Raw genomic sequence first — 27,789 nt, 5'->3', positions numbered from 1 at the left:
ATGCACTCTTCAGATATACATGTCCCCAATAATAAATAATTCATTTATGTCAAAGCTCACACACACAACATAAACACACACACACACACACACACACACAAGCACACATATTGACACTATTATTATTATATATAAAACTTACTCAATAATTTACTCTTTTTAATGTACGTGTCGACTAATTATTGCAAGTTACGACCTCATGTGTAAATATGCCAACATACAATGTTATTTATATCATATAATATAGTATACTTATTATTCGTATAATATATATATATATATATATATATGTATATATATATATATATAATATGTGTGTGTTTGTATTTATATATAGTTTTAAGTTTTTTCAGCCACTCATTCATCGCTATGGATGAATGAATGTGACGGACGAATAACGGATGGGCAAACAAACCTCTGTATATCGCTAATACATGGTATTTGTTGTATTGCATACCTTATATATTACACAAATACGTACATATACGTGCGTACATTACAATATGCATATATTAATAAAACGTGTTTTACTCGATTTTTTTTTTCTAGTTTGAATAAACTTTTCAAGACATAGCGTTTTTAACTTATTTTACGAAACGAAATTCATGAAAATAATTAACTTATTTTACAAAATATAATTCATTAGATCATGAAAATAATTAACTTATTTTACAAAACATAATTCATTAATTCATGAAAAAAAGAGGAGGAAAGAAGAAGCAAAGCAAAACACCACTAAAAACTCGCTTGATAACACCGGAATCGAACTATAGTACTTGCACAAATTTGAAGTTTGCAAATGTTAATCTTACGAATTGAATATATACATATATATATTAATTTTCATCATAAATTTCTAATTATATTATTATCATAATTAACTATAGTTTAAAATTTATAATTATAATTAACTATAATTAGACCATACATTCATAATTTCGTAGTTTTACCATCAGAATTAGCTATAACTTGAAATTTATGACCATAATTAACTATAATTTAAAATTTATAGCTATAATTAACAATAATTTAAAATTTATAACCATAATGAACTGTAGTTTAAGATAGTTTTATCACTAGAATTAGCTATAACTTAAAATTTATAACCATAATTAACTATAATTTCAAATTTATAGCCATCATCAACTGTAATTTAAAATTTATATCTCCCTCTTCTAGTGGGACGATCACTGCTACTTCTACAAATTTCATCCAGACCCCTATCCACTTGGATTTCTACGTATTCTCGCCTGTATGTCATACCCTCACTGGACCAACAGTTACGCGGGCACGTGTATACGTAGACAGAGCCGAAATCTACATCTGTGTCGTAATAATATAATAATTATGATAATTATAAGAATAATTACAGTAATTATGAAAATAATTTTAATAATGATAATAATGACCAAATTATTGAGACCATGAGCTCATCATCATACAAAATACAAAGATAGTATAAACACATAGATAAATAAATGAAACAATGGATGAAATAAAAATAGAAATAAAAAACATAGATAGATACAACATACATAGATACAACATAGATAGATACAACATACGTAGATACAACATCCATAGATACAACATCCATAGATACAACATAGATAGAGACAACATACGTAGATACAACATCCATAGATACAACATCCATAGATACAACATCCATAGATACAACGTTCATAGATACAACATACATAGATACAACATACATAGATACACAGCAGGAGAACTTACTTTCAAAAATGGGTGTAGTACGTTTTTCTTCGGTACAAACTACCGCTAGATAATTAATGATGGTGGGAAGTAGCTGTACCTCAAACTCCCTGGAACAACCGCACTCACATTTTGGAATTTCATCGGGTTTTATTGGCTTGTTGTAATATAGGGGTTTGCCTTTGTAGGAGTACCTGTCATTAATTTCAAAATTATTATTATCATTATTATTGATTAATTAATTATTAATTAACTAATTAATTAATTAATTATTGAATTTGAAACAAACAATGGCCATTTAATTTTAAATATTCCACCTTATTGCATTTTATTTTACTCTATCTTATTTATGTTATTTTATCGTGTATATAACAAGAGTCTCCATTATTTAATTATTATTATTATTAATTATTATTATTATTATGATTAGATTGATGATGGCAAATATACCTGATGATTTGTTTGGGATATTTTCTCACCCTTTCAAAAAACTCCTGTTGAATGTCAGACATGTCGTAGAGTTTGAAATCCTCGGAGGAATCCATCGTACATTTGCTACCCAACCCCGAGCTAGATGGCGTGGATTTAAACGACAAAATTTGAAAAATTCAATTCGTAAAACATGGCTATTTATACTCTTTATTAGAGAGTTTTTATCAAATTAGAAAAAAAAATAATTAACAAAAATAGTTTGAAGAGAGATAAAAATAGTATTAACGAGACAGAAATAGTATTTACAATGAAAAACATTTCAAAATCTGAAAAAAATTAATTAAAATACTTGAAGTTTTTTAAATCCTTATCTTCAAAGCACCCTCTCATATTATCACCTTGACCTTCTTTCCAAGAACCACCATCACCACCATCATCGTCGTCAAGATCTTCGTCATCTTCATCGTCATCATCCATTTCTTCAATCACATCTATATACATTGGTTTGAACATTAACCGTTCATGCACTAATTTATCAAAATTAGAAACTTCTTTGGGGTGTGGTTCTCCTACATCACCAATGAGATAATCTTTAAATACACTGGATTTAATAATTTTCTCTGTCTCTGGGTCTGTCATTGTGCTAATTGGTAGGTTTTCCTGCAGTGATAATCTCAACATATCTTCTCCAACAGAATTCATTTGGTGTTCATTTGTTTTTTCTTCACGAGACGGCACTTTTGTACTACCAGTTTCAATATTTATTGAACTATTATTATCTGTCGAGAGAATGTTTCTAGGTGTAGTTGATTTGTTTGTTGTTTGACTTTCTCTAGAATGTGCACCAAATGTTGGCTTGATGGCTGCTACATTATTTAAAACATTATTAGCGTTGGAGTTTAGTGGAAAATTGTCAGAGGTCATCATCGTCGTCGTTGTTGCAGTTTCATCAGCAGGAGCGTCCCAATTCATTGAATCAAAATCAAATTCATTGAAGGCTGAATTAATTTTGACCACAGACTCGGTATGCACCTCTGGGACTTCTGGTTTGTTTGTTTGGCACCTTATAACAGCCCAACTGCAAAAAATAAAACAAATAATTTTATTTTATAAAAAAAAATAAAAAAACTTGTAATAAAGAATAACTAATTCCACTATAACTATAATATTTCCTATTAACTATAACTATTTCTAAATATTTAAATTATTTTATTAGTATTATTATTATCAAATTATTCCTATGATGCCTTTTATTGCACACAAAGGCAATAAATTATAATGTATGGTATTTCTATATATGTTTTGTATTGTATATGTGAATGTATATATGTATATATTAATATTAAAACTTTTATATGTAAAAATTGTTTCAATAGCTAGCTACCTTTTGCATGACTTGTTGCAAACTTCTCGCGGGCAGACAAAAAAGTAGAGAACTCTGTGATTGACAGATCCCTGCATGGGGCAGTACAACTGGCAGATAAACAACATGGAGGTCCCATGGCAGTTGTCGCATTCGATGTCTTTTATTTCCGGGGAATTGTCCAACCAATCCTAATTTTTGATAAAAAGATTTTTATTTTTTTTATGATTTGGTTAGCATTTTCATTTAATTTCATAATTAATTGAAATGTAAACCGCATATATGTGCAAAATGAAAATGTAAAGATAAATAATGAATATGAGTTAAAAATTTAACAAGTATTAATTATTAAATAAATTAAAAAACACAAAACAATAGTATTTAATCAAATAATTAATATTTTATTTTAAATTAATATTTCATTAAAGTTTAACTTTAAATTTAAAGACATGCCATAAAAGCCCATAGATAGGAGGAATTTGATTTGATAGTTACTTACCGGTTTCCCACCAAGCCGATTGATAAAATAGTCAGATGAACTTTCATCGTATCGACTCGACGGATCGCACAACCCAAGCAATGTTCTGATCATTTTTCACTTTTAATAATTCAAATCAATTAAATTCTTAATTAGAAACAGTTAAAGTCAAAAACATGTGGTTGATTTACGTTAAGTTAGCAACGAAGTAATTTGTTAAAAGTAAAAAAGATAACAAATTGTAAATATACCTATGAAATTGTTTTGTGTGATTGCACTTCTGGTTACACATTCAATGGGATGCCTTATGTTGGTCATGAAGAAAATAAAAGAGCATGTAAACATTAGCAGAACCAATCTTCGACTCTGGAGTCAACATGGCAACAGACAATTGGTTTACGAATACAACATAAGCAGAAAATTTGTGGAGAAAACAAACTACACTCCTTGGAACAAGGAGTGTAGTTTGCCATAAGCCTGCCATACAGCCTGGTTTTCCAACAAGTAAAAATTGAGATGTAGGGTCATCTTTGTTTGGTTTCACTCAACGGTAAACTTTAGTTTCATACGTGCCAAAAAAATCTGTTATATTGCAATCTGCTATGCATTCAGATGCTGAAATTGATAATTGACTGGAAAACCAAAGATGATATTAGACTGCAATAAAACGAAAGCGACTGTTGATCGAGTTGATCGACTATGCCACAATTACAGCGTTCAGAAGGGCCATTTTAAAAGCAAATTTTTTGGACCTTTTTTATGGTCGTAATGTGATCTTTTTTTGGTCGAACAAATAAGGCCTCGCGGGCCGCATAAAATGGCTTCGCGATGCCGTTGTTTGCCCAACTCAGACATAGGGCAACAACAACAACATGATAATTTGATACAAACTTTTATATGATATATTAAACACCAAAGATTTTATATGTTTATTAAAGTTATTTAAATTAGGGTAAAAATTCAAAATTTTCATGAAATTTATTACATAACTTTTATTGAACCATAGAATCCTATGTGATTCAATGTTAGTTCGTTCAAGGGGAGGCCTATTTACCATTAAACAACAAAAAAAAAGTAATTAATTACCATATTGAATAACAATTTAAAAAAATAAAATTTTAACATTTTAAATAAAAGCAATATTCCGTAATTAGTAAATATACTATCGTAACTTTTGACTCGAACCTCACCCTTCATCTCCCCTCCAGAAGTAAGCTCCTTGCTCAACCGTTGAAAGTGAGCGAAGGTCGTTATATTTATTCTAGTTATATGTATCAAACAGTATCTTACTGAACAAAATAGTATCATAAAATAAATAAAGATACTTTTTTTTAATATAAAAAATTCTCAATTTGATTTCATTGCGATATCGATGATGATGATGATTGTGACCTGACTAATTAAAAAACATCAAATAAAATTTATAATAAATTATAAATTTGAACTGCGTGCGCACATATGTAGCACTGATTATTGTTGCGTTTATAATGAATTTATATACTATATATATACAAAGCGAGCAAAATTTTAATATAAAAGCGCTTATAAATCTATGCATATTAGCTCAGCTTGGCTCGACTTGGCTCGGCTGGCTTGGAATTGGAAGGTGTGGTCTCAAACTATTTGGAATTTTTGCAGAAAAATTTGAACTGCGTGCGCACATATGTAGCACTGATTACTGTTGCGTTTATAATGAATTTATATACTATATAGTCTATATAAAGCAAGCAAAATTTTAATATAAAAGCGCTTATAACTCTATGCATATTGGCTCAGCTTGGCTCGACTCGGCTTGGAATTGGATGTTAAGCAAGGTGTGGTCTTAAACCATTTGGAATTCTCCAAGAAAAATTTGCGCACATATGTAGCACTGATTACGACTGTTGCGTTTATAAGGAATTTATATACTCTATATATAAAGCGAGCATAATTTTATTATAAAAGCGCTTATAAATCTATGCATAATGGCTCAGCTTAGCTTAACGGCTCGGCTTGGAATCGGATGTTAAGCAAGGTGTGATCTCAAACTATTTTGAACTCTCCCCGAAAATTTTGAACTGCGGCATACATATGTAGCATTGATTACTGTTGCAATTATAATGAATATATATATATATATATATATAAAGTAACTAGAATCCATGTATACAAATAATTAATAAGATTATATGTTTTATATAAAAGCAATATAGCAGATTCAACCAGCCAATCAGAAAATTTCGAAGGCGTTCGTTCGATGACGTCAATTTAGTACTGTTGACATTGTGGTTAAGACTGTATAAAACTGTAGTATATACATTAAATAAGTTTTTTACTGATGTGAATGATTGAAATGGTGAAAGTGTATGGTTGAAACGAGTATAAATAGGAGCTGAGAAAACGTGAAAATAAGATCAGGCATTCTGCCTCGCATGAAGCAGTCTGCCTGATCTCATTTATTTTATTTTTTTATTTTTATTTATTTAATTATATAGAGTTATATAGAGTTATAAGGAGTTTGCATGCCTGTGGTTTGTGTGATTGTATGTTGTGTTTTTTTATATTTTAGGTGGGTTCTTTAGCGGTTGCTCATACATATATACATACATCATGTTTGTTTGTGTGGTAGTATTTTATGTTCTGTTTTACTCCTTTTTCTCTTTCTTCATGAGTCTTAAGTTAAGTTAATGAAACATAGGTAGGTGAGATAAAAATTAATTTATTATATAGGTAGGCTAGGGCATAAGGTAATTTAGTTACATAGGTAGGTTATGAACTTCTATTCTTTTACTCTACATGGTGGTTATGTTCTGTTTTACTCCTTTTTCTCTTTCTTCATGAGTCTTAAGTTAAGTTAATGAAACATAGGTAGGTGAGATAAAAATTAATTTATTATATAGGTAGGCTAGGGCATAAGGTAATTTAGTTACATAGGTAGGTTATGAACTTCTATTCTTTTACTCTACATGGTGGTGTGTTTTTTGCTTTGTTTTTTTTTATTTGTTTCACATCATACACATAACAGGTACGCGGTGGATCCTGGTTTTAGTGGGATTTTTATTGATTGAATGTGGTGGTACGTATGGTTATAAAGAGTTATATAGAGTTATATAGAGTTATATAGAGTTATATAGAGTTATATAGAGTTATATAGAGTTATATAGAGTTATATAGAGTTATATAGAGTTATATAGAGTTATATAGAGTTATATAGAGTTATATAGAGTTATATAGAGTTATATAGAGTTATATAGAGTTATATAGAGTTATATAGAGTTATATAGAGTTATATAGAGTTATATAGAGTTATATAGAGTTATATAGAGTTATATAGAGTTATATAGAGTTATATAGAGTTATATAGAGTTATATAGAGTTATATAGAGTTATATAGAGTTATATAGAGTTATATAGAGTTATATAGAGTTAGAGCATATATCCTATATAGATACCTTTCTTTGAAGTTCTTTTCTTTGCCGACCGGTCGGCTTCTTTGCGTTTCTCTATTTTCATTTAAATTAAATAAATAAATAAGATTTGTCCATTCATTTAGGTTGAAGCTTCCGGAGGAGTTCATCGTGGAGGATCAGAATGGTTGTGATGTCACGCTACGTTCGTTCATTCAGTGTCAAAGAATGCACGCCTGGCTGGGTTCGTTTTACGGTTTCTTTGCGGTTTCTCTTTTTGCCAATTGGCTGGCTTTTCCGGCTGGCGGGTTTCACCGCGGCTCGTTTCTCTATTTTCCTTTAAATTAATTAAATAAATAAGATTTTTTTATTTCATTCATTTCATTCAGGCTGAAGCTTCCAGAGGAGTTCATCGTGGAAGATGTCAGGCTACGTTCATTCATTCAGAGGCAAAGAATACACGCCTGGCTGGGATACGTTTTATTCTTTTTTCTCTGTAATTTAAAAATAAGTAAGAATGCTTACACGCACATACACACACACACACAATTACATTAAGTAGCTATATAGGTAGGTTAGATAGGCATAATTTTAATTGTAGGTAGGATAGATAGGAAGCATCCAACACTAATGTAGTTGAATAGGTAGGCGCGTAAGTTTATCGCTTCTATTTTTTTCTTGCACCCACATTACACGCATTAGCGTATTACACACATAAATACATATATAAACACATATATTAGTATTTGAGCGTAATTTTATTTTCATTACACATTCTAATTTATTATTACTAAGGTTGAGAGTAATTTAATTTCATAGGTAGTTAAGGGCAATAATGTAATTCTAGGAACAATCTTGTAATGTAAATTAAAACGCTGTATGTGTATCGATAGGTAGGTTAATTATAAGTTTTATATTATTATTATTATGTCGGAACCCAAGGCATTACGTAGGTGGTGGGGTGGGTGCCGAAAGGCCAATGAATTGGGCTCTTGAGTTTTTTTAATTTTAGGTAAGTTAAGGCCATAATGTAATGAATAGGTAAGTTAAGGCTACGTTGTAACACATACTCATTAATAGATTTAGGGTTTAAGTTTTATATTATTATTACTAAGTTGGAGCCCAAGGCATTACGTAGGTGGTGGGGTGGGTGCCGAAAGGCCAATGAATTGGGCTCTTGAGTTTTGTAATTTTAGGTAAGCTAGGGCTTAATTGTAATGAATAGGTAAGCTGAGGGTACGATAGCCGATAGACTCTGAATTTCAAAGTCCGTTGTCAGAGGTAAGCCTTGGTGGCCAGTGGTGAACCGGCAATGGTTTACTATCCGGACGGCAATAGTCTACTATCCGCACGGCAATGGTTTACTATCCGGTGCCCTGGCTGTCGGTGAACCTCTGTGCAAAGAAGGGAGAATGAAGGGGGACTTTCGACTATCGTACCATTAACAATTTAATATAGATTAGTTAAGGTAATTGAATAGGTAGATAGGATTATTTTTATTAAGCAATTTGAGATGCAGGCACCGCTAAGCTTTCTGATTAGAATTTTCTCTTTCTCCATTCCACGGGCTGTGTTTCAACAACAATCTCGAGGAGGACTGGCACCAGTTTTGGAGGACAACGTAAGAACCGGAAAGCATTCAACATTCTGCCTTTGTCGAATGGACGACGGTAAGTTTTTTTTTTACATTTTAATCTCTATTATTTTCATTTATTATTTATTTGCCATTATTTCCATTTTATAATTTTTTGCTTCTAAGATTCTAACATTCATTTACTACTACGCTAATAAAAAAATTGTCTACAGAATGATGAGAGGTGGGCAGTGGTGGGAGTCAGCACGTTTCAGAGGGTAGTCTCATGATGATTTACGTATGATGGTGTGGTGTAGGAAGAATCAGCGCGTTGGCTGTTCGACTGACGCTCAGAAGTTCGGATGAAGTCTTGTGTGCCTATCTGAATGTGGTGGTCGGTGCGGTCGGTGCAATGGATTGAAGTAACGACGATTTTTGAAGTAAGGTTTAATTTCGTTTTTTTTTATTTTCTCATTCATTCATTTTTTTCTTCAATCTTTCAAATTATTCTTCCATTAATTGACGTTAATTCGTTCTATTCATTCATTCATTCATTCTTTTAACTAATTATTTAATCATTCAGTTCATCATTTATTCGTTCGTTCCTTTGTTCCTTGATTTACTACTAAACTAATAAAAATAACTTTTTACAGAATGATGAGAGGTGGGCTGTGGTGGGCGTCAGCACGTTTCACATGATGGTCTCATGATGATCGTTCCGATGACAATTTGAAGAAAACAACAACGACGATTTTTGAAGTATGGCTTAGTTTTTTTTTAATTTTTCTCATTCATTTTATCACTCTTTCAAATTATTCCTCCACTAATTGATTCATTCTATTCATTCGTTAAATCATTCAATTCATCATTTATTCGTTCGTTCCTTTGTTCCTTGATTTACTACTAAGCTAATAAAAATATCTTTTTACAGAATGATGAGAGGTGGGCTGTGGTGGGCGTCAGCATGTTTCAGATGGTGGTCTCATGATGATCGTTCCGATGACAATTTGAAGATAATATTAAAAGAAATTTGTTCTTGTCCCATTGTTCTTGTCCCATCGTACCATTGAAAGTACTCGAATTTGTCATCTCAATCAATCAATCAATCAATCAATCAATCAATCAATCAATCAATCAATCAATCAATCAATCAATCAATCAATCAATCAATCAATCCAATCAATCAATCAATCAATCAATTAGCTTATAAAGCGCTATTTCCGCGATGTTCAACAGCGCTCCTCAATGAATTTTGAAAACAGATGGGTTTTGAGATCCGCTCTGAACTTCGCAAGTGATGGAGTAGTCAGAGAAGTAGGTAAATAAGATAAGTTGCCTTTTTTTCCAATGGCTTGTTTTTTACTTTAAAGAATTATTTTTTTTTAATTTAGTGTTTTTCAGTATCCGGTCAAATTCATTCCATCGATGCGTGTCAGATGATGGTCGGTGCAATGGAGGTTCGTTTGTAGTGAGTGAAGAAGTTTTTGGAGAGTACACGCCCGCACATTTACACACACACACATCAATAAAACACACACATACACAACATCCATTCATTCGTTGTCGTTATGTTTTTCTTCAATTTTCTATTTTCTTTACCAGACTTAATTTAATTCGTAGGTAAGTTAGGGATTGAGATGAGTTGAACAATCGTAGGTAGGCTAGGGCTTGACATTAGTTAAAAAGTTTCAGGTAAAATAAAAACGCTGAAATATGTAAAATAAATTACCTAAAACATGTAAAATTCCAAAAACGTAGAAAAACATATTTGTAGGTAGGTGAGTTGAGTTAATGATTATAAGTAAGCTAGGGCCCTGAGAGTAATTTAATTGTAGGTAGGTGACTGACTACTATTCTTGCAACTTTTTACTAGTTTTTTGTGATGTGTTTGTTTTCGTTTCACAGCCCCACACCAACAAAACAAACTACATTTTATTCTCGTCGTCGCCTTAAATTTTACCTTTTTGAACAATCTTTTTAATAATGTCTATTTATTTAATTATTTATTAAATGTTGACTGGTTTCTAGTTTTTTTAATTTGGTTTCTTTCTTTACTAAAATCTCGAAATTGTTTGTCCCTACAGTTAAGTGTTTGTTCGAGTTTAAACAAGCCTTGGAAATATTTTTCAAATATGGTTCATTGATTGGTTGGTTGATTAGTTGATTGAATGAATGGTTGGTTGATTGATCTCATAATATTTTATATATGAAAAAAAAATCCGATTAAGCCAACATACGGCTTTACTTGGCCACTGTATTTTACCAGACAAAAGCAATTTCTTTATTTATGTTGACAAAAATAATTGTGAAATGGATATATTGACTTATTTAAAGCATTATATGTAAAGAAAACCGCCATGACACTGTTGTATGAGACCCAGTAAGCCACTCCAGTAAGCCAACGTATGATTTCAGTAACTATAATTTCTATGAGCACCAGCAGAATGTAAAATATTCATTGAATATAATGAAGATAGTTGTTCAAATAATTTTGATCTATTTAGGTCGTTTATTTCATGAGCAAACAAATTTTTAACATGATCGAATAGTGTATCAATAATACACAATGATATCCTTCTCTCTAGTGACAATAGTAATCTTACTCTTCTTCTTGCTCTTGACTTTTCTTCAGCTTTTGATACTGTTGACCATACTATTCTCTTGAGACTGCTGCATCTTTCTTTTAATATTACTGATTCTTGTCTATCTTGGTTTTCTTCTTATCTCTGTAATCGTTTTTCTTCTGTTGTTCTCAATAATTCTACTTCTAACTCCTCTACTCTTACTTTCGGGGTACCTTTTCTATTTATACTCTATACTTCTGAACTACCTCGTATTATTAATAACTTTTCTTTCTCTAGTCAACTATATGCTGATGATTCTTATATTTATACTTCTTTTCCTCCATCTAATCTCAATAGTGTTCTTCATAATTTATCTCTATGTCTTTCTTCGATTATCGCTTGGTCTGGCTCTATGTGTCTTAAACTTAATCCTTCTAAGTTTGAATTAATTTGTTTTAATAAATCTAAACACTCTATTACTATTCCTCCTATTATCTTACCTGATTCTAAAACTCTTGATGTCTCTCATAAGTTTCGTAGTCTAGGTTTTATCTTTGATTCTACTATGTCTCTCTCTTCTCAGATTAATAGTGTTGCTAGAAGCTCTTACTTTCATCTACGTAGAATAAAAAAACTTTTGCCTTTTCTTGATGATCCTACTCTTCTCCTTCTTGTTACTTCGTTAGTCTTATCTAGGATTGATTATTGTAACTCGTTCTACTATGGTCTTCCTGACTCTATACTCTATCCTTTAAGTAAAGCTTTTAACTCTGCTGCTCTTCTAGTTGCTCGTGCCCCTTTCTTTTCTCATATATCTCCATATCTTGTTCTCTTGCACTGGCTACCTATAAAATATAGAATAATTTTTAAAATTTGCACGTTCATGTATAAGTCTCAATCTAAATTATTTCCTAAGTATTTATCAGATATATTAATTGAACCTAAACGCCCCGGTTTACGATCGTCTTCTTCTTCTCGCTTTTTCTTAACTCGTGTTAAACACTCTTTTGCTAAATCTGCTTTTGCTTTTTCTGGTCCTTTTCTCTGGAACTCTCTACCTACTTCTCTGACTATTTCTCCATCACTTGCGAAGTTCAGAGCGGATCTCAAGACCCATCTGTTTTCAAAATTCATTGAGGAGCGCTGTTGAACATCGCGGAAATAGCGCTTTATAAGCTAATTGATTGATTGATTGATTGATTGTAAAAAAGGGTGACTTTAGTTCAATCCTACTAAGACAACCTTCGGCTTCAGTAAAAAACCACCGGATTTCACAGGACCAAAAGTATAATTTTTATATTCAAATTAACAACAATAATTTAATAATACATAATTTTATTGAATAAAATCATAATTTTGTTTAATAAAATTAAAGAGAATTACTACAATATTTTAAGCATATTAAGTCAAGTAAATATTTCATATAGCTTGCTCGTTAAAATCCATGCAATTTCGTAAGCCAATAATCCAAATAACGACAAATTATTCTAATTATATGAAATTATCCACATAATTGAATAACTAGCAAAAATCATTGAATATTAGTTATTTTAAAAAATATATTCTTTATTCCCAGGCCTAAGCATCGTAAGTAAAAATTTTACAACCAATCAAGCAATAGGATTTAGGATTTTAGGAACAAGTGCTGTTAGTGTAGTAGTTGTAGTATGTAGTAGTGTAGTGGTTGGTAGTCTCTAGTAGTCTAATCTGTTAATGTTCGTTAGTGTTAACTGTTATTTATTTTAATTAGTAATTAGAATTAGTAGTTTAGTTTTAGCTTAATTATTAGAGTTTAGTAATTTAATTACTAATTAGTCGTCGTTAATGTTGTTACGTTACCCTTACCGGTTACAGTTAATCGTTAACGAGTCAAGTGTTAGAAGAGTGGTTCACAAAAAATTTTTTTAATTTAAAATGCAAAAACCGTCATACAGCAATATCTATCCTAAAACAACATCTAGTATCACCTTTCAAAACATTTTAAATAAAAGCAATATTCCGAAATTAGTAAATAAACGATCGTAATTTTAGACTTGGGCGATAAAAAATCACCCTCCAATTTTCCTCCGGAAGTAAGCTCCTTGCTCGACCGTCAAAAATGAGCGAGGGCGTTACATTTATTCTAATTATATGAGTTCGTTCATATATTTCAATGATTGGCGAACAAAAATAGCATTATTAGGCGCTAGACAATTTAAATTTAATTACCCTAACTTCCATAAGCGTACGTTTTGCGATCTTTGTTTTAATTTGGTTTATAGACATATATATTAATCAAATTAGGCGTTAGTTCGTTAGAGATTTGCGAATTTTTCGACCAGAATTTTGATAAGCAAAATGGCCGATCAGGATGCTTACGGTCGTATCGCGAAAAAAATCAACGATTTAAGAGTTATCGATTTGAAGAATGAACTGGAGAAGCGGAATCTAGAGAAGACAGGCGTGAAGCAGGCCTTGCTGGAACGACTTTCAAAAGTACCTTCTCTATAATTCCTGATTTGAATTGTGAATTTTTACGGACCAACATTTTTTTTTTGACAAACTTCAGATTCAATTTTTTATCCATTGTCTTTTTTTTTATAAAATTTAATTAAATTTTATTTTTTCACGTTAAAATATTTAAAAAAATGAAATTTGAAAACCAAAACAAATGTCTAAAACTGAATGTGAATGTGAATTGAATAGGAATAGATAGGGAATGCCCCTAGCGTGGTATTTCTGTTTTTTTTTTTTCAGAATTTTTTTTAAGTTTGTAATCAGTCAGTCTGCAAAAATTGTTGAATTGCCACCATTGTCCATTGAATGCATTGCTATTTATTTCTGATTTTGTATTTTAATGTTGTATTTTTTCATGTTTATTTTCAAATGATCATAATGTTTGTTGTCATTAAGACTTAAAAGTAAATTAAATTTAAGATAAATCAAAATGGTTGTTGAAATGTCATTTTATAAAGCACCATAGCAAGCGACTGATGTTTTATTTAAAAAAATAATATAATTAATTAACTAATATTATTATATAAAAGTTTTTTAAAATTATGTTTTTTAAGATATATAAATATTAATTAACTTTAATTAAAGTTAATAGAAAATGATTTTTCTTTTTATTTTATTTTTCTTGTTTTATATTTAATTATATTATTTATTTCATATAACATGTTCGCATTTTATTTATTCATATATAAATTGTTATTTTTAATTTATAGGCATTAACAGACGAGGGTAACAATCCAGAAACGTTCATCTTTTTCACCGTCGCTCCCACAAAGCAAAATAGTAGGCCATTCAAATTTATTCATATATATCCAGAAGGTATTTGGGAAAGTTTCACTCTATTGACCACTGTACTATTGTTATCGATGAAGAAGTGCTTGCAATTGCAGTTTAATATAGTGTTTACATACATGCATCTGTTCAGATATATTTATTAAAATTACATACTGTTACCATAGTCCTAAATCTAAGCCCTATGATAATCAAGAAAACTATATTTTGTTATGAATTCCTAGTAAAACATACTTTTGAAAATTTTTTATACAATTTTGTATTAATAAAAAAATTTTTTTTCATTGCAGAGAAGTCAGATGTCAGTTACACCGTAAGTTCTATATAATTGTTTTCAAATAGAAATTTTTTGAACATCTTGTCTACTCAATAATCTTGATCTTTTAAAGTTAACCTTTTGACGATAATTTAAAACATCCATCCATATTTATTTATTTAAAAATATATATTCATTATCTATGCATTTGTTTTATATTATAACAAAGAATAATAATTTTGATTAATTAAAGATTTTTTATAAATTATAAATAATTTATAATTCCTAATTTTAATTTCAAAGGAACGGGAGAGCGCAGTCGAAGAGGTTGGCTCTGATAGGAGCGAGATGACCACTGCCGGATTTGAAGTAAGCTTATTCTCACCATTATTTTTTTGTAACAAATTTGGTAAGACTGTTAGCCGCATACACCTTATCCCAAATTTTTCTTTCACCATTTTAATGAGGGCTGTGTTTTTGTTGAATGGTCAAAAAAAAGTTTGATTTATGGTTGTTTTAAGTTTTGTTGTAAAAATTGCCACAAACCTACGCCTTGGATGGATGTCCAACTTAACTATAACATTTAAACTTTTTTATAACATTTTCCTTTCACTACCCTATTGGTTATTGTTGTTATTTGTTGTTTCATATCCAAGTATATGCGTGCGTGTGTGTGTGTGCGCGTGCCTGCGTGTGTGTGTCTGTTATCATTTTTATAAATATTGATGGCATATTTACATATTTTCTCACATTTATTTTTTTCAATTTTTCTTAATCAGGAAGGAAGTCCTAGTCCTGGTGACAAGAAAAAGTTATCAGGTATTTTGACGAAACTCCTTTTTTTCATTCTTACTAACAAACCAAACTTAAACTTTAAGTTTAAGTTTGGTTTATATTATATTATATTATTATATATATTATTATATATTATTAATATTATATTATTATTAATATTATATTATATTATTATATTTTATTCCAGTAAAGGTTTATTATTTTATTTTATTTATGATGCAGTATTCAATTAATTGGAGTTGGCACATGCTTTTACAATTATTCGCTACTGACAATTTGTAAACATACAAACATAAAAACATACAAACATACAAACACGCCTAGATGAACATAAGAATGTGTATTAGCTTATTTCTGTATAATAATATAAATTAGGATGAATCCAACAGAATTAAAGTTGTTAGTTTAGTCTTCATTCAAATAAGACATTGTCAGATTATTTCTTATTTAAAGTTTTAGAAGTTTTTTTTTCTACAGCTGGTTTACCCTTCTTAGATTTTTTTTTTATATTCCCAGATAGTTTAATTCCTTTGAAATGATTTTTGTATTATAAGTTAGGAATTTGTAGGGTGTGACATTGTTTTATGGGTTCAAGTTTAAGGAGTAATACACATATTCAAGCTTCTGTAATTACAAATACAATTAATGGGTTAGCTTACAATATCACCAGTGATTTTTTTCATAGAATTATTATGTTAACAAGAAATTAACAAAAATTTTATCTTTAGTGCTTCTTGTCATAAATTTATTAAATTAACAAAAAAGTGTTCAATTATAAATACACTCATTGTAGATATGTATTAAGTGTAGAATTGGTGCAAAACAAGTTCAATAATATTTAATAATGAATGTGTAAGATGATAGATTGATGAGAATAATTTGATAGCTTCTATCTGTCAATTATTATTATTGATTATTGATATTACTTATGAATGTTGATTGCATGGTTTGATTTATGTTCAACATGTGCATGTGTATGTATATATAGATGTATGTATGTAAGTATGTATGTATACTTATGTATGTGTTAATGTATAATAAACATTACACATAGCAGTGTATGTCAATAAACAAATGTATATATTGGTAATTTTGTTTGTACAATATCAGAAGGCTCTGCATCGTCGTCTCAACTAATCAATTTGGATAGTGATACAGAAGGAACTAGTGAAAAAGAAGGAGAAGCTGCCGCTACTATGTTTAAACAAAAGTCAGGAAAAACTGAAGAAACTTGTGACCTTTTGAACGAAAGTAACGAATTTGAGGATCACCTGATCGTCGATCTCGATGGAGATGACTTTCCAAGGATGTCGAATGGGAAAATTATACAAAATGATATGCCTATGGAATCGTCTTGCAATGCAGATGATGATGTTGAAGAAAGAGGAATTGACATTGATGACAATGATATGTATGATAGTGGCAATAATAACAACAATGAAGAAGATGAATACTCGCTAGAGATCAACGACGATGAAGACAACGACAATGACATGTACAACAACAACGTGCAGGACAATGCATCCGGTTCTCTAGTCATTCAAGGGTACCACATAGACACTGACAAAGATGAAACAGATTCCGACCTTGCCATCAATATATCTGACTTCCCACACGAACTACAGAGAACATCATCCAACCTTGACTCCAGCAGTGAACTGCTACGCGACCTCGAACATGCCGACGATGACTTCCTAAATCACGAGGATGGAACCTTAGTGCCAGAGGAAGAAATTAATGAGGATAAATTGTTGAGTCTGCATGCAGATGAAGCCACTGAATTGCCTCATGATGACAAGAAGCAACCAATCCAACATCAACAACAACAACAACCTCAGAAATCAAACTCAACTGAGAGACCAGGGGAAGCAATTGCCAGCACTGATGAAAACAATAACGATCCAAACAGGAAAGATACCCCAGTGAAGTCCGCCGACTCCTCACTCAATATTAAAACTGATGTCAGACCGAATACCTCGCCAGCTGGAGCTCTCATAAAAGAAGATAAAGAAAAAGATCATGTTAAAGTAGACACAGCAGCTAAGAATGAAGAAAACAAAAAGGAGAAAGTAGTGGATGAGAAATCTTTTCAAAGCATTCCCGCATCCAACTCCTCGTCCATGAGTCATGCAGTCTCCAGTGACACCAACATTTCTTCAGATGTTGGTAATGTTAATAAAAAAAGGTTGGTTACTTAATCATTATGTAATATCAGTGCATGTACCTAATGTGAGTAAGTGATGTTGATAGCAGTTGTTGGGATTTACTAGTTTGTTATCTTGTTAATTCAGTAAGTGGTAGACGAGCAAATTGAGACAATTGCATAGATCTAACAAGTGTTTTAATGTAAATTTGTGTGCATGTTGTGTACGTGAATGTTTAATTGACAATCGAATGCGAATACGATAAAATGAAGAAAGAAGATGAATAACCACCACACACACACACACGTGTGCACGCACTAAAGATGCATCTACTGTGGATTGGGGAAAACTTCATTAACACAGCAAAACCTCTTTGCAATTGTGGACCTAAAGACTTCCATTTTTCCATCATCTGATCCACTGGACATGTTTCCATCCGATCTACTGGACAAAGATGATCACAAATTCTACATTAATATATCTATATATGCATGTGTTTATATATATATTTATATATAATTATATATATATATGTCTGTGTGTGTGTCTTTTGTTTGTTTGTTTGTAAGCAGCCAACTAGGTTTAGTTACTATATTTCTATGGGGGTGTTGTACAGCTTGAGATTATCATTTTAAAATTGCTACATGCCTTTCATCAGTGGTCAAATGAAAATAATTTTCAGCAAACAAATCATTGTTAATTATTTATTTGTTTAATTGATTAATTTTAATTGATCAATTATTTAAATCTTAACTGACTAATTATAAATTAACTCTTCATTCGAAACAGTAATAGCGGGACCAGCTTAACAAAAGATGGCAAAGGTAATTTATTTTTCTTTATTTTTTCATATTTTCAAATTTCTACATTTTTTATCTTTATCATGTGACATGACATGAACTACAAATGAATGGATTTTGTGCCTTGATTGTGTGAGTTGATGGCAAAGAAAACAACGTCCTACCTCAAGGAACCGGGACTCTGGACGCAAAACGAAGATTGATTGATTGATTGATTGATTGTGTGAGTGAATGAATGAATGAATGAATGGGTGGCTGATTAAATGATTGCATGAATGAATGAATTACACGATTGCCTGACTAAATGAATGGATGAAATAAACACAAACATACAGAAATGAAAAAGTTAACAACGACCTTAATGTCCAACAACTCTGGGAACAACTTGTGGGTCAGTGGACTGTCCTCGACCACGAGGGCTGCTGACCTCAAGAATCTCTTCAGCAAATATGGAAAGGTATTGTTATTGTTGTTGCTAGTACTGCTGCTGTTGTTACTGTCGTTATTATTCCTATTGTTGTTGTTATTTCTGTTGTAGTTGTTGTCATTCTTCTTATTGTTGTTGTTGATGTATTCAGTAAATGTAGAAAGGTATTGCTATTATTACTGATGTTGTCGTTGTTATTGTTCTTGTTGTTGTTGTTGACGTATTTTTATCTCGAGAAATGTGAAAATTTGTATCGAGCCTGTATCATTTTTGAAAAAGTTATGCAGCTGGTATCAAATCAATATGGTTTCTTTTTTTCAACTTTTTTTATGTGCCGTGAGGAATTTTAATTGAGGTGATCTCTACAATGATACACTGATAATGGTTGAAGATAATATTGATTGCGATGATGATAAAGATGGAAAGAATTGTGAGGATAAGGTGGTGATGATGTACAGAGAACATTGATGATGATGATGATAAAGATGATGATGTTAATTAATTATCACAGGTTACAGGAGCTAAGGTAGTCACAAATGCCAAAAGTCCCGGGTCAAAATGTTACGGCTTCGTGACCATGATGACTGCAGATGAAGTTTCAAAATGCGTCGAGTTCCTCAATAGAACAGAGCTGCATGGAAGGATGATAACTGTTGATAGGGTTGGTTGGAAAGAAACTCATTTCCCGATGCTTTTGTCTTTTTCATTTTTTTCCATTTTTATTATTAATGTTCTTTTTATTGTTAGAGTTTTTCTTCATTTAAAAGTTAAAAAAGGTTAAAGGTTACTCTCTCTTTTGCGCTTGCTTCGGAGGTTTCAACCGCAAGCACACACAGTGTATATGAATACGCATGAAAACCACGCATCATACACATTGCATATGTGTAGGCGGGGATCTCTTTGCATTCGAACCCAGTCACTGCAGCAGCAATACCAGGCGCCTTTAATCATTGAGCCATCACGCCGCCCATTTATGCTCTTGCTATTGATTTTAATATAAATTTTATATTTTTGATGACCACCCTTTTCTCAGGCTAAAGATAATTCATCAGCCCAGGTGATTGTAAATAAGAAGGTTCTCTCTAACAAGACAGCTGAGGGTTATTATTTTTAATATTATAATTATTATTTTGTTGGGGTTTTTTTGTACAATTTAAACTCTTACAAAGTTTTGCTATTGTTACTTATGAAGTTTTTGTTGATTTTCTGTAGTATCATATTTAATTATTCTAAAACAGCAGGCAAGCCACTGTCTTCTAGTGTTGATTCAAAGGCAACAACATCTTCATCTTCCTCTTCTTCAACTATGACATCAACAAAGCCAACTGCCACTACAGCGACCTCTTCTTCCGCAGCTACTGTCGCTACTACCATAACTACTGCTACAGTTGCTACCAAAGCTTCTACAACGGCATCAGCTACGTCTTCAACTAAAACTTCAGCTACTACTACTACTACAACAACAACGACGACGACAACAACAACATCAGCGTCAAAAGATTCAAAGAGCATTGTGAGGAAAGATAGAGATGAACAAGATAAGAGCAAAATAGATGGTTAGTTGTTATATCATTTTAATCATATCATTCTGTCATACCCGCAAACGATAATTCTATAATGTAATAATTTCATAATATTAATTGATAATTTTTAGTAAGCTCTTTAATTAATGATCTAATTAATTAATTAATTAATGTAGAGGATGATCTTTGTAATTTGGGAAAACAGAAAATTCATTAAAATTACGCAAATATTGGTGTGAAATAAAAATTTATGTCACAAATATTTAAATGATTTGTAGTAAAAGAAAAATAAATAATGAACTAATCAAATCATGATTTTAAATTATATGAATTAAAATTTCACCATATCATTTTTTTTTATGTTAACCATTTAATTTGCAGATTACCATCATAGCAGTAGGTTTAAGTATGATAGCAGAAAGAGATCACCCATAAGAGATATGCTAACTCTTGAAAAAATCAGGGTTTGTTTGGCATTTTTTTTTTGTTTAGCTTTTTGTTTGTTTGTTCATTTGTTCGTCTGTTCATTTGGTTTGTTTGTTCATTTGAATTATTAATAATTATTTTGGTTGAAGTGTTCAACATTTTATCTACCTTAAATGATAATTACCTTAACCACCATTGTGCTCTGAAATAGGAGGCCAGAGAGAAAGAGAAGGAAAGACAGAGGGAGAGAATAAAGAGACAAGAGGAGAAGAGACAGGAGATGATGCTGAACAGAGAGAGGGAGAGGCAGAGAGAGATAGAGATGTTACAGAGAGAGGAGGCAAACAGGCTGGCTAGGGAGAGAGAAAAATTGAGGTGTGTTTATAAGGATGGTGATTGATAATTTTATTTTAAATTTAACATTGTTAGTCTGTTGTTTTTGTTGATTATTCATTAATTAGCATAATAAATTATTCAACTATAATTTTATCAAATTAAATTCACTCAATTAGATTAGAGAAGCAGAAATTGGAGCTTGATCGCATGAAGGCTGAGAGAGAGAAAATTGCTCTGGAGAGAGAGCGCCAGAAGAGAGAACGTGAAAAGTTGGAGAGGGATAGAGAAGAGAGGAGGAAACAGTTACTCAGGTATTTTGATCAATGGATTGATTGGCTGATAAAAAAAATTATGACAAAAATTACACCTAATTATAGTTAAAATTTCTTCATAATATTAAATAACCACATATCAATTAAGCTAAAATGTATTAATACAATATAACTATATAATTATTTATTATTTTATAATAATTTTTGATACAATAAGTAGATGAATTAATGAAGAAATTTATAAATAAAATTTTTTTCAGAAAATCTCCAGAGCTAAAAAGACCACCTACCTTTGGATATGGAGCCACCAAGAGACCACCAAGTCTTGAAAGGCTAGCTATTTATTAGTTTTATTGCCTGTTTGTATCTGTCTATGTTTGTCTATCTGTTTGTCTGTGTATATGTGTAATACATCGTATTTATTAGATAATTTATTTATTGATATGTTGCAAGCTAAAACCTTTATAATATTATTACATCTTGATACGTCTGTAGGTATTTATACAAAATTTTTTATTCAAATGTTCATTAATTGAAAAATGATAAATGAAAACATGTATGGAATAACAATTTTTGATATATTTGCAATCTTTTAAAAATATACTTCATTGATAGAATTTGAATTATAAATAATTAATTTGGAAAGAATTTTAAGTGTGTAAATTTTGTAGTTTGTAAAATTAGACAAATTAATTGAATGTAATTTTTTTGGATGCAGGAGCAAGCCATCGGAGCATCGCGGTAGCATTGCTGATCACCATCACCTCCATAGTTCTAGCTCAAGGAGAGAGAGAAGCAGGAGTAAGCATGATAGTAAGAGGTGGCTACTGCTGTTTTTGTCTTTGTTTCCACGTTTGTTTCTAATTCCCCCCTTTTCTCTCTCTCTCTCTCTCTCTCTCTCTCTCTCTCTCTTTCTCTCTGTGTGTGTTTGTGTCTTTGTTTGTATGTCTCTCTGAGTACCGGTATTTCTGATTATGTGTAATGCTAATGATGCCAAAGTTTCTATGTAGATCTGCAGGTTTTTTAAACGTTGAGTATGCATCTCACTCACAATGGTACAATCAATACTGTTATCATAGTAACAGTAATAAAATATAACCTAATTACACTCTTTAGACCAAGAATGGTGGAGGCAGAGATGGCGTCAAATCATCATTATCACTCATCTTCATCAGCAGCAGCGAATGCAGCAGCTGCTGCATTGAAGCAGGCGTCGTCACTGACGTCATCATCATCACGTGGTAGAGGAAGCTCCCCGAGTGCCAAAGTTGAGTGGAGGATGTGCGGAGTTAAGCCATCCTCTGAAAGCGTTATGGATCATCGAAGAGGTTGGGTGTGGTTTTTGTGTCAAAGTTGCTTCTTCTTTGTGTCTTTCATACCTTCACAAGGGTTTTAATGATTTTTTAATCAGTTTTCTAACAATTTTTGAGTGCTTTCAAGGCAGATCCTAATTACTTTGTTGTTGAAATGTTATTTAAGAAAACTTAAAGCTTTTGTTTATAAGGCCTAAAGAGACATCCTACTTATACATATTTAACTGTATCACTGCTTCCTTTCTGACCATCCTTAGTTCATTATAATTATTATATTCATTGTAACCACAGGTCTGCCTGGAAACAGCAGTGGTAGTAGCAGTGCCGACTGGAGCAGCAGGAGAATGATGAGTACGTGTTTCTGTGGTCTTTTAATATGAAATGAATATTTGTATCAATTCCGATGCACACTTTTCGTTGCCTTATGTTTTGTTCACGTTAAGTTTTGTTCACGTTAAGTTATTTTTTACGAGTTAGTCAAATACAATTTAAATCTTCATCAACCAGTTACTCCGGATGAAGGAAACGCTCCATTAGACTACCAACATCACGGACATCATTACCCACCACTACAGTGGCCGGCTGAACACACCAAGAACATTCTATCTTCCAACTTCATAGCTCCCAGGTCGTGGACCTCATCGGGTATGATGCCCTCCCTCCAATCATCATTTGCACCCCAGTTTGATGGACCTGGTGGATCCTTCATGCCCTCTGGCTCCAACTTTATGGGTGGCCTAAACAGAGGAGGACCTGGTCCGTTTGAGAGCTACAAATCTATGGGGCCCTCGAGTGGGTCATTCAGAAGATATTGAGCAGTTGTCGTTATTTCATAGAATTGACGTTCAAAGCATGTTGAACTATCTTTCTATCGATATATGAATCAGATTTGCATTGTTCGTTTGTTGTTTGTTTGTTCCAGACGTATTTTATTACTTTTGTTTATCTTTTATTAATTATTGGCGGTGTAAGTTTTGTTTTTTATAAACCCCAATGAATTGTCACGTACGGTATTTCTAATTAAAAGGTAGAAATGTGTTAACGGTTTCATTTACATGAATGAATTAAAAATTTCCGAAAAGTTTTTTAGTTTGACAGATTCGTTTCGAAATTATAGACGGCTATTGGTATCGACATTTTATTTACGGTTGCTTGTTTTCGTTATATTCAATAAAAACGATGTTAATGAACCTAGAATTAAGAGCCCGAAAGACGTGATATTTCGACGTTGGAGATTTAAATTGATGCCGTATCCTGTGAACTCGACAAGTCGCTGGCGTTTTTTTGTGAGACTCATCCTTTTCACTGACTCTTGAAAAGGTTACTGCGTTTTAGTGAGTGTTTGTACTATTTCACAGTATGAAAATAAAGTACATTAAATGTGGATAATTTCCAACATATATGCAGAATAAATGTAACATGTTTGGGTATTATAGGAGTATGCATAGATCGCACTGTTGTTCGATTTATATGTTCTATGGCAATTGTCACCATAGCAACACCTAGCATCTGTGTACAAATTAATTGTTTGAAATTATAAAAGAAATTATAAGTATTTTAACGATGGCGAACATACAGATGAAAGAAGGTGAAGTAACTTCAACGATATACACTTTGATAAAGGATAGAAAATACAGTGAAACGGTACAGGTTTTGAACAACATTATTCAGGTTTACGACAAATCTCGACCAGCGTTGTCTCTGTTGGGCTTTTGTTACTATCAGTTGCAGGATTTTGTCAATGCCGCAGATTGCTACGAACAATTAACAATGCTGGAACCAGCCAATCAAGAATTTAAACTTTATTATGCCCAGTGCTTATACAAATCAAGTTTATATGAGGAAGCCATGAAAATATCATGCCAGGTAGATGGGAATAATTTGCATTCAAAAATTGTAAAACTTCAAGCGGGCATTAAATATGGACAAGAAGATTATACCGGAGCAAAAAGTCTGATTGATGACTGTCCCCAGGATGATCCAGACGCCATAAACAACATTGGATGCTTGCACTATAGTGAAGGAAAGTATGAGGAGGCCCTCAAAAAATTTACACAAGCTCAACAAATTGGAGGAGAAAAGCCGAGTTTGATGTACAACATATCTCTTAGTCATTATATGTTGAAAAGATTTAATGTTGCTCATTCGTGTGTCAGTAAAATAATATCTAAAGGTATAAATGAGCACTCTGAGTTGGCAATAGGTATGAACACAGAGGGACTGAATGTTAGAAGTGTCGGAAACTCTCTAGTCCTCCATGAATCAGCGTTAGTTGAAGCATTTAATCTTCAGGGGGCCATTGAATTTCAACTGAAACATATGGACCTTGCAAAAATGTCCTTGACTGACATGCCACCTAGAATGGAGCATGAACTTGACCCAGTCACTCTCCACAACCAAGCTCTCTTCAATATGGAAACTAATCCATCTGAAGGTTTTGAAAAGTTGCAATTTTTACTGCAACAAGAATCATTCCCTCCTGAAACATTTGCAAACCTCTTGCTGTTGTACATTAAATATGAATATTACGACCTAGCTGCTGATGTTTTGGCAGAAAACGCACATCTGACCTACAAATACTTAGCACCATTTTTATATGAATTTATTGAAGTCGTCATCTTGAGACAAACAGCTCCTGAAGAGGCATACAGTAGATTAGAAGACATGGCAACCAAGTTAACTGAAAATTTAAGAAAATTCACAAAGCAAGTTCAAGAGTCCAGAAAAGTTCACAATGATGAAGCCACAAAGCAAGCAATTCAGGAATTTGATGAAACGATCGATAAGTTCATCCCCATTCTAATGCAGCAAGCCAAAATATTCTGGGATCATGAGAACTACTCTGAAATAGAAAAATTATTCAGAAAGTCAGTTGAATTCTGCAACGATCAGGATGTGTGGAACATGAACGTTGGACACGTTCTGTTCATGCTTGAGAACAAGTACAAAGAAGTCGCTGGTTTCTATGAACCACTGGTCAAAAAACATTACGACGAAATTCTCGAAATAAATGCAGTTGTCCTGGCAAACCTCTGCGTCTCTTACATCATGACCAGTCAGAATGAGGAGGCCGAAGAATTGATGAGAAAAATTGAGAAAGAAGAAGAAAATGTAGCTTACGAACAGCCTGATAAGAAGATATTCCATCTCTGCATTGTCAACTTGGTCATTGGTACCTTGTACTGTGCAAAGGTTTGTTGCTTCTTTCAGTATTTATCGTGTGCTTGCTACATTTGCGTGTTATCAGAATAAACGTTTCGTTTCTCGTTGATCAAAACATTAAGAATCTACAGTACTGCTATCAGATAAGATTTCATTATATAACGCCATAACGATAAAGATCAATTACACTCTTCCAAAGTTCAGAGGATTCAACAAAGCCCACAAACATCGTATATGAATACACGCTAAACGACGCATCACACACGAAGCATGTGATAGGCAGTATCTTTTTGTCATATTCAAACCCGGTTACTGCGAAATAGCACCAGGCGACCTTAACCATTAGACCAACAGTAATGCACGAAAAATGTCATTCTCTGAATATTTCATAAATGAACAGGGAAATTATGAATTTGGAATTTCGAGAGTCATCAAAAGTTTAGAGCCTTACCAGAAGAAACTTGGAACAGACACGTGGTACTACGCCAAGAGGTGCTTCCTCTCTATGCTAGAGAACCTGGCGAAACAGATGATCATGTTGAAGGACGAGGTTTTGCACGACTGCCTCCTCTTCCTGGATCACTGTGAATTTCATGGCAGGGCCGTACCGGCCCATGTTGAGGCCCCTCTCGAAACGGAGAAGATGCACCCAGGAAAGAACACTGTGACGTATGAGGCGAGGCAGCTGAAGGCTCTACTATTGCAGTTCATGTGACCCGCGTCCATTGCGTGAATGCATGTGTGCGTGATTAAGTGTGGATATCAGCCTGCGTGTGTGTGTGTGCGTGCGTGTGTGGGTACGTATGTGAACATTGGATTAGTTGGTCGTTTATTGTTTATGTGTGATTTTACGTTGTTTTTTGATCGGTTAGTCATTTGAGGTCTGAATGTACAATGTACATATGGATTTGTTTATTCGTAGTGTTCATTTCTGTACATATCTAATATGATGTTTAAAAATAGAACGCATGTAATTATAAATTGAGATGCCCTTAACTTAGCAGCTAAATTATGGGAATAATAATTTTTTGTAATTTTAAAACCATTAAAACCAAATTCATAACAAGGAAAACACACAAATATCAACAAATTTTTATTCTCAAGTACAAAAACATTAAGTACTAATATGAACTCCAATCAATTAATTTAATGTAACCAACAAGCCTCACACACATACAAACACACCACACACACACACACACAGAGCCAGCAAAAAAGCAAAAAAACCGACGACAAGCAAATGAACACATACAAACAATACTAATGAATAAGCCTTTAGTACAAATAGATACATAAGTACACACACACATACACGGATACAACAAACACATATAACAAACTTATGTAGCCAAAGAAAACACAGAAAAAAATAAAAAACAAATTCAAACCAAGATGGACAAAATATATATAATGGGCTATGTACAAAGAAAAACTTGACTAGTCATTAACGTTACATAACATTTGAGAGACATGTTGACATATTTATGAAAATATTAAATAGTTTTTTTTCTTCAAGTTGAAAAAGTGCCAAGAAA

At 32.3% G+C, this 27,789-nt stretch overlaps 3 protein-coding genes across 3 annotated transcripts; 2 read left to right on the top strand and 1 right to left on the bottom strand.

The window, feature by feature from the left end:
* Window positions 1–623: 623 nt before the first annotated feature.
* HELRODRAFT_190664 (hypothetical protein) lies at window positions 624–4,199 on the bottom strand. The gene is made up of 6 exons (XM_009014701.1): window positions 4,014–4,199; window positions 3,536–3,705; window positions 2,501–3,229; window positions 2,170–2,289; window positions 1,741–1,913; window positions 624–1,323 (listed from the first exon to the last, which is right to left on the bottom strand). The coding sequence occupies exons 1-6, from the start codon at window positions 4,104–4,106 to the stop codon at window positions 1,154–1,156; spliced, it is 1,455 nt and encodes a 484-aa protein (XP_009012949.1). The 5' UTR covers window positions 4,107–4,199; the 3' UTR covers window positions 624–1,153.
* A 9,653-nt stretch (window positions 4,200–13,852) lies between these two features.
* Window positions 13,853–23,907, top strand: HELRODRAFT_168846 (hypothetical protein; the record flags this gene model as incomplete). The annotated part of the gene is made up of 20 exons (XM_009014700.1): window positions 13,853–13,990; window positions 14,722–14,827; window positions 15,091–15,113; window positions 15,360–15,425; window positions 15,836–15,875; window positions 16,962–18,036; window positions 18,319–18,423; window positions 18,785–18,819; window positions 19,131–19,252; window positions 19,734–19,883; window positions 20,256–20,322; window positions 20,713–20,778; window positions 21,127–21,209; window positions 21,383–21,546; window positions 21,684–21,818; window positions 22,040–22,101; window positions 22,498–22,599; window positions 22,958–23,107; window positions 23,384–23,458; window positions 23,600–23,907. The coding sequence occupies 20 exons, from the start codon at window positions 13,853–13,855 to the stop codon at window positions 23,905–23,907; spliced, it is 3,072 nt and encodes a 1,023-aa protein (XP_009012948.1).
* Window positions 23,908–24,655: 748 nt separating this feature from the next.
* HELRODRAFT_74132 (hypothetical protein) lies at window positions 24,656–26,969 on the top strand (the record flags this gene model as incomplete). The annotated part of the gene is made up of 2 exons (XM_009014699.1): window positions 24,656–26,284; window positions 26,655–26,969. 2 exons carry the CDS (start codon window positions 24,656–24,658, stop codon window positions 26,967–26,969), a joined length of 1,944 nt encoding a protein of 647 aa, XP_009012947.1.
* Window positions 26,970–27,789: the final 820 nt, after the last annotated feature.

The sequence above is a fragment of the Helobdella robusta genome (assembly GCF_000326865.2).
Source record: "Helobdella robusta unplaced genomic scaffold HELROscaffold_14, whole genome shotgun sequence".
Classification (NCBI taxonomy): Eukaryota; Metazoa; Annelida; class Clitellata; order Rhynchobdellida; family Glossiphoniidae; genus Helobdella; species Helobdella robusta.
Note: the sequence above shows the minus strand (reverse complement) of the source record. Positions and strands in the feature narration are given on the sequence as shown.

Excerpts from the sequence above, each read along its gene's own strand:
- HELRODRAFT_190664 (XM_009014701.1), bottom strand. The coding sequence starts at position 4,106 with ATGATCAGAACATTGCTTGGGTTGTGCGATCCGTCGAGTCGATACGAT. Across the intron at positions 3,230-3,535 it reads TGCAACAAGTCATGCAAAAG|TTGGGCTGTTATAAGGTGCC; the intron begins GTAGCTAGCTAT and ends TATTTTTTGCAG. Across the intron at positions 2,290-2,500 it reads AAGGATTTAAAAAACTTCAA|CTCGGGGTTGGGTAGCAAAT; the intron begins GTATTTTAATTA and ends CACGCCATCTAG.